The sequence below is a fragment of the Panthera uncia genome, chromosome X (assembly GCF_023721935.1).
Source record: "Panthera uncia isolate 11264 chromosome X, Puncia_PCG_1.0, whole genome shotgun sequence".
NCBI lineage: Eukaryota > Metazoa > Chordata > Mammalia > Carnivora > Felidae > Panthera > Panthera uncia.
The window spans coordinates 83,850,243-83,858,095 of record NC_064817.1 but is presented as its reverse complement, the minus strand read 5'-3'; the positions used below and the strand labels follow the sequence as shown (position 1 = coordinate 83,858,095).

Here is a 7,853-nt window from a genome sequence, read left to right as displayed (position 1 = left end):
ACATCACATCACATCACATCACATCACATCACATCACATCACATCACTCTGACCTTCTCTTCTACCTCCCTCTTCTACTTATAAGGACCCTTGTGATTACACTGGGCCCACCTGGATAATCCAGACTAATCTCCCTCTCTTGAGGTCAGATGATTAATTCCACCTGCAACCCTAACCCACTTCCCCCCCCCCCCCCCCCGCCTAATATAACAAGGCATATTCACAGGTTCTGGGGAATAGGGCATGGGCATGTTTGGGAGGGGGCCATTGTTCTGCCTAGCAGAAACATTCCAATGCAAAATGGATAATTCTCCTGTGTTTTTTTCATATGCATTGTATCTACCTGCTTAAAGGAGGGCATACCTGAACTATCCAACACCTGGCGCTTGCATCATCTACCTATCCATTTGCTGTTTCCCACTCAGCAAAGTGCAACCTTCTCCTAGACCCACTCCATTCACCAACGTGATGCCCCGTTTATCCCATAACGTGGTCTCTCACCTCTCCTTTCACCCATGATTTGGACCCTCTGTGTGCTGCATGCCACGTGCATAACCCCGGTCTTCAGTGTACTCAGGATACAGGGAGCAGGCAATAAGGGTTAGGTATAATAAGACAGGTGCATTTCATGTGCAAGAGAGGAACATGTGTGGGCATATGGATGCACACACTTAGTGATTCTGTATGTTTCACATTCACTCTTTTTCATTGCTGTCCCTCCAGCTCAGGCCCTGACCTTATCATTTCGCCTTGGCACTAGTGCCATGATCCCCTCCTCACCTCCCTGGCTTCACACTAGCCTTGCCTTTTCGAAGCTTTTACCCAGCTTGGTCTGCCCACCCCCAATCTCGCCAATCTTTTTTCTCTTTATCCTCCTCTCCAGCCAAGCAACTATGCTTATCCACCTGCACATATGGCTTGCTTATTTCCATGCTTGCTCTCTGCCTGTGAACACATCCCACTTCTCTCTGCTAATCCATGCCTATCACTTCAAGATCCAGCTTAAAACACTCTCTTGTGGGAAGCCAGTTCTGGTTAACCCCTTCCTATTCTTTTGTTCCATGTTCCACACCATACTTACCTGCAAAATTTACTTCCTATTAACTTTTCTTCATTGCTGTTTTGCTTTTGAAAAAAATAACAGGTTGAGTACTTACTATGTATCAGGCAATGTGCTAAGACTTTTTACCTACGTTTTCTCGCTTACTCCTGAACGACAGCCTTTGGAGATAGGCATTCCATGTTGCAGTTGAGGAAATCAGTGTTCAGAGAGGTTAAGACACTTTTTGAAGGCCACACAGCTTGGTAGGGTAGAGCTGGGATTTGAACCTGGTCTGTCTGATTCCAGAGCTCCATACATGTTCTGATGTTGTGTTATTAAGGCAGGTCATGTGTCTTTGTGAGTCTAGTCTCCCCAGTAAGAGTGTGGTCTCTCCTGGGCAGCATTCAGGCCCAGACCTGTGGCTGGATCGCTCCTAGAAATGAGAACAGTGCTCCTCACTCAGGCAATATCCACTGGCCCAGAGCTTTGGACCCAGAGGTCAGTGGTTCTCAAATCCAGCTATCCTACAGAATCACTTGGGGAACTGAAAAGTAGATAAATCCTGATGCCCAGGCTGCACCCTGATTAATTCAATCACAGTCTCTGGAAACAGGACTCAGGCATCTGAATTTTTAAAAAGCTCTCAAGGAAATTCTATTATGCAGCCAATGTTGACAATCACTTTTACAACATAGAAGACGACTCATTTGGAAAGCTATTTCTCTCTTTTAAAGTCCTTAAATTTCTCAGGAAGCCACATCTACCCTGCATGTCTTCTGTTCCTTCCTGTCCCTTCCCTATCTGTCCATTTGCTTTTTTACCCAACAACATCGGAGGAGGGCAGAGATCATTGGTTGAGGAAGTGGCCACAAGCCAATTAGATATCAGCTCCAGGCAGGTTCCTAAACCAATGGGAATACTAGGAATCACAGGTGGAAAAACTAACATAGTAAAGTTTTCTGGATTTCACAAAGACAAAAATAAATAATTTGCTCTTTTAGAAACAGCAAACACTCCATCTCTTAATCGCTAACAACATCTCCCTGTGGGAAATCCTTTAAGAAAGGAAAATTGCACCTCTTCTAATAGCTTCCGCCAGCTGGCAGGCAGGCCTGCCCCCACCCCCCGCCCACTGGTTACTGGGTGTTCAACATGAGAGCCATGGAGGGGGTGGCTGACCACGGCGGCCAGACTCTGCACAGGTAACAGTTCCTTGCCAGTCTGAAGGAGCTGATCTATGAGAAAAGTTCTAAGATTCCAGAAGAGCTGAACTTCGGGAGGTAAGATGTGGGTGAGGCTCGGCCTGTTCCCCATCTTCCCAGGCTTCCTTGGGTCTCGCCATACATTCAGATACCTCCTCCTCCATGATTGCAAGTGTGTATGCCTATGGCAGGGCTCCCCAACTGGTGTGCGCATATCTCTTCAGCCTCTGGGGAGGCCAGGCAGGGCCCAGAGAGGCCAGAGTCTGTGGGCTGGACTATTTATCCCACTGTTCCACATGAATATCATTTTCTATGTGTGCTGTGACACAAGAAAGATTGGGAAGCTACAACCTGGGGGTAGCTCTGAGTTCAATTCCCCTGCCCTCTGCTGAAGACCTCTTGTGGGTTGATCTGACACTTCCCAGCCTTCTCCAGCACTGGCTGACCCTAATGTGTGGTCAAGATAGCATGTCCCACAGGGTTGAGAAAGGAAAGAAAGATGAGCCTAAAGGGACCCTGGATCTGAACCACTTTAGAATCACCGGCTCTCACTGAAAAGGCTCAAGTGCTCTTTACTTCTTCCTGTGTTCCTAAGGCCTGTCCCTGGAGAGAAGTAGCTCCTCAAAGCTGGGCTTACCTTGGCATCCATGATGCTGGTCTCCACCCGGGCCACGCCCTGGTTCTCCCGGAACAGCTGGATCTTACTGATCTTGCTGAACTCGGACAGCACAGTGGTGAGGTTGGTTTTGAGGTCGATAACATGGCTGATGCCGTGACGGGGTCCCACCAGAAGAGTGGTGGCTGACTGCTTCTCATCCTGATACCCAAGCATGGAGGGCAGCATTCACCGAAAGGAGGGCAGAGGAGGCGGCCGATGAGGCGGGAGGAAATAGAAAACAGGCATTGAACTGGTTCTGCTGGGAGGTCTGGAAATATCTGAGGCTTAGTGCCAGGACAGGAGGACAACCTCAAGGGGAAAATGGTCTGGGATGCTTCTGTCCCCAGGGCAGGGCCCCAGGTCACTGGTCTAAATGGACACCTTAGCCTCCACAATAGGCTGAGTGAGGTGGTCAGTGGCAAGGCTGGCTCTAGCAAAATTGTGAGCTTTGTTTTTAAAGCTCTGCAGCATCTTCTTCCTACCAATCTCCAGGGACTTTCCATTTGCTGCTACAGGTCACTCGCAATCCCCCCCACCCAGTGCTCTACCTGAACAGGTGGTATCCTGTTTTCCTCTTTACCTCCCTACCCAAGAGCCACTTAAACTCGAGCTTCCCACCTAATGCCAAAAGCAAAACTGCCATTCACTCTGCCTAAGGTGTTAAGGAGTTGATTGGGTGCTTAATATCAGGGTTGGGGTGGGGAGTGTAGCTTCCCTAAGAAGCTACTTGCCTTTTAACTGGCACTCCAGCAGTCTTAACCCAAAGGAATGGCGGAATGGCCTCAGTGGCAGAGGCGATGTGAGGGGGTGGGGGGTGTAGAGGGAGGGGGCAGTAGGCTTTCAGGGATCTGCAAATCCAAGTATGTAAATGTCTACCTCTGCACCTGGTGGGCTGGATTCCCTTAAGTGGTCCTGACAGGATGCTGGGCACCATCAAGCCTCGGCCCTCTGCTGGCCCATTCCCTGGAATTAGCATCACCCCAAGGAACCTCTTTACGTCTGCTCTAGACACTTTGATAAGCAGTTTTCCAGGCAGTGTGCCCCACAAACATGACAGCATGTTCCCCAGAGCATGACAAGCACCTGGATCCAGTCCGCAAAATGATTTGAATTTCCTTTCACCACAGCTCACTAGGGTGAATTAGCCTGGGCCATAGGTTGGGGGGGTACCAGCTGTGCCCCGCTATAGAGAGGGGTGTTACTGCAGTGGGGGCCCTGGGCAGGTAGGGGGAAGTACACAGACTCAGAAAGCCCGGGGGGGGGGGGGGGGCCACATCATGCCCACCGCCAATGTTTGTATGGTCCAGAAACTAAGAATGCGTTTTACATTTTTAAATGGTTGGAAAAAACTCAAAAGAACCATATTTTGTACCATGTGAAAATCACATGAAAATCAAATTTCAGTGCCCATAAAGAGATATTGGAATACAGCCATGCTCATTTGTTTATGCACTGTCTATGGCTCTATTTGCACTACAATGGTGGCTAAATAGTTGGGACAGAGACCTGGGTGGCCTGCAAAGCCTAAAATAGGTACTAACTAGCTCTTTATGCAGGAGGTTTGCTGACCCCTGAAATTGAGGAAAGGGGATGCAGAAGGGTCATGGAGGGATATCGTAAACAAATATGGCCTCCTACTTTACCATTTTACCAGAGGCAGGACCAGAATACCATGGGAAGGGAGAGGGAGAAAGAGGAGGAAGAGGCAGGAAGGTCTTTGGAAGTATTTGCTGACAGAGAATGCCACCCTAAAGCTGTAGTGGAGTCTCTCCTGCCCCCGACCCAAGCACAAGTGCACACGAGGGGTTCCCTCCCGACCACTGCCCTCACTGACCAGGCCCACAGTGTTGAACAAAACGCCCGTGAAGGTCGGAAGTTCATTCAGAATTCGAAGATACTGGAGCTTTGCCTGAATTGCAGAGCCCTGTGGAAACAACCCATCCAGAAACATAAGAAGCCTGAGTTGCACAGGAAAAGTAAACTTGTGTTCTCAGGAAGGAGAGTCAACATCTTAGGACAGGCACTAGTCAGACTAGTCAGCAAGCCACACTGGGAGTGTGAGGACACCCTCGGAAAAACTGCTGGAAGGTTCCAGTTTGGACAACTCTAGTATCCCGTCTCCCTGTCTAAACCTTTCTCCTACCTCCTGATCCTTGGGCCTTCAAAACCCAGCTTACTCGTTTTGTTCTTGGGATAATCCTAACACCTCTCCCTAACTCTTGACACCCTGCCTCATCTATATCTCTGTCCTGAGATCCCCTATTGCCACCTTGGTACTTGCCATCCCCAGCCAGGGGTCTTTCCTCTGCCATTCCCTCATAGAAAAGTCTCTATCAGTGGTACCAGCTTCCTCCAGGCATTAGAGCCAGAAACCTGTGTCACACTGGGCTCCTCCCTCGTCCTCTCACCTCAGGACCACCAGCCATCAGATCACCTTGATTGTACCTCCTAACTTCCTTTCCAGACTATCCATACTCCAATCACTCGACCCCTCCACACTGCTGTTAAGGGCAGAAGCCTAAAACATAAGTGTCATCAGATCAGCTGCCTGCTTAAATCCTTCAGTGGCTCCCTGATGACCCCAAGATGAAGTACAGCCCTTCCCCATGGCATACAAGGTGCTCCAGCACACAACTGGCTCCTGCCAGCTTCTCTGGCCTTCTCTCTTGTCCCCCTCCCCAGGCATGTTTCCTTGCACTCTCTGTACTTGCTTATTGCTGAACTATTTGCATTTCTTTCCATGCACAATGTTTTATATCCCTGGGGCTTGGTACAGATGGATCTATCTGCCTGCCTGGGAAAGTCTTCCTCCCCCCTACCTCCCCCTCATCTAGATAAACCCCTATCTGTCAAGACCCAGCTCTGGCATCAAATGCACCCATTTCTGGCCTTTTCTACCTCCCTAAGTCTGGGCTGGGTGTTCCTCCTCCTCCGTGTTTCCAGGGCCCCCACGCCTGTTGCATCATGTTGTGACTGACTGTCGCACTGTATTGTGACTGTTGTGTTTCCCCACTAGCCTGTGCCTGACTTGAGGGCGGAGAGCAGGCAGGCCTTCTTCATCTTTCTGTCTCCAGCCCAAGTAGTGGGGGTCCTCAAAAAAAAAAATGTTTGCTGAGGAGATGGCTGGGAGCACTGATGTTCTCCCTCTGGGAAGAAAAAAACGATTTGATTAAATATGCACAGCAAGGTAGGAATGGCTTAACTCTCTAGGGAAATTTGCATCTTAAAAGAGAAGCTAGTTGGTGATACAAGGAATCCAGAATGGGTAGAATATATGGGGGCGACTGTGTCCTGTGTCTACATCTGTGTGCTGATTCTAGTGCCTTTCACCACCCTCCAGCCTCCTGGGCAGGAAGCACCAGCAGACTGGGAAGGGCCTGGGACCTTCAGGTCTAGAGGGGCAGGGGGTGGGAGTCCCTCAGAGGGCATTTGAGAATGTGTAGGAGAGCAGGGCAGTGACGTGAGCCTTCCATAGGCTGCCCAGTTACCCATTCTCCAGGTCAGGCCTTGTTGTACCAGGCTGTGCTTCCATCTCCCAGAATTCCCTATGGCAGGACTGATGAATTAGAAAGCTAATGAGGAATGGAGCAGTCATTTCCGTGGAAAACGTGCCTCCCCAGTGTCCAGTGCTGTCCACACAGCAGGTGCTCAATCAGCACTGACTAAATGGGTGGAATGATCCGAGAATTGCCTCCTCCTGCATCCTGGTCCCTTTGCCTTGAGGATCCTGGGCTCTCTCAGTGACTTGCCCCTGAGCTGTCTCTGGAAGTGGCTCAGGTTTGGGGAAAATCCCTCTCCATAATCATTGCCCATATCCAGCCAAGCTGTCTGTGCACCCAACTCAAAAACAGTGGGGAGGGTCCCCAGGAGGCCAGGCCTGCTGGGAAACCACACAGGAGACCCCCACATTCACTAGGGCCTGAGGAGGGCACCCAATGGATGACACTGGGTACCTTGGTGCCGCTGGAAGGATGTGTCTGGTGGGCCTTCAGTTGCTGAGAGAGAGATTTCCGGAAGTTCTTCTCTTTGATGCCCTGTAGGAGGGAGGGGGGAAGAAAGGGTTCCAGACCCCATTCCTTCCTAAAAGCAGAAGAAAAGCAAGAAATTAGTGAGAGAGACATAAAGTGGGGCAGAGAAAGCAAGATAGCAAGGCAGGAATTGGATCTAAGAGTCAGAGGGAGGGAAGGAGCCTGCGAGAAAAAGAGAGATGGGGGCAGGAGAATCACATTGGCCATAGTTCTCTAGCAGAAGCTATAGCTCAAAGGCATCACAGTCTAGGTGTGAGGAATTCCAATTCTCACTCCCACCCCAGGCTCTCTGTTCCAGAAAAGCATAGCACAGCTCAACCATTGCACTTTCTCCCTCTACAGTGATTTGCCACCTTCCTGAAGGGCCCTGGCAGAACTCACTCCACATTCTTGAGCGAGATCTTCTGACTAGGTCGAGTGGCTGAGACGGTGATATAGATGTGGAGGGCAGCAAGACCCAAAAGCATCTCCGGCTTGGGGTCCATTCCAAAGCGTTCTCGGATAACATCATTCCGACTCTGCAGGAGAGGGCAGTCCAAACCTATCAGTTTAAAAAGATGTTCCCTTCCCCCCCACCTTGCCCCTGATCTACTCCCTTGAGTCCCAGAAAAAAATCATGGTGTCAAGTAAGACATCCTAGGTAAAGGGGAGGAGGAGGTTTCTGCCCTTGGGGAAAAGGCAACAGAGGGACCTTAAGTCTCGGGGACACTATTTGCCTCATCCACCAGATACTGGACAGGCTTCTCAATGATAGATACATACAATGGCTAGGCACAAATGGGCAGAACATCTAGGTCACTGCAAAAGTGACACATGGCACCACTCTCTTTCCTTCCTCCTGTTATAAGAGGCCTTCCTGCCTTTTCTTGGAGGCCTAAATGCATTCCCCAGTCATACAGGGATCCTCTACTAGCTCAGATGGT

General features: G+C 49.9%; 1 protein-coding gene across 1 annotated transcript in view; it reads right to left on the bottom strand.

Annotated features, from left to right (window-relative positions):
• Positions 1 to 7,853, bottom strand: part of FRMPD3 (FERM and PDZ domain containing 3) — a 67,917-nt gene that overhangs the window by 28,695 nt on the left and 31,369 nt on the right. Inside the window, exons 8-11 of the mRNA XM_049644747.1 lie at positions 7,312 to 7,448; positions 6,856 to 6,982; positions 4,737 to 4,826; positions 2,882 to 3,061 (exon numbers count right to left, since the gene is read on the bottom strand). Coding sequence (XP_049500704.1) covers positions 2,882 to 3,061; positions 4,737 to 4,826; positions 6,856 to 6,982; positions 7,312 to 7,448 — 534 coding nt within the window. The remainder of the gene's footprint in view (positions 1 to 2,881; positions 3,062 to 4,736; positions 4,827 to 6,855; positions 6,983 to 7,311; positions 7,449 to 7,853) is intronic.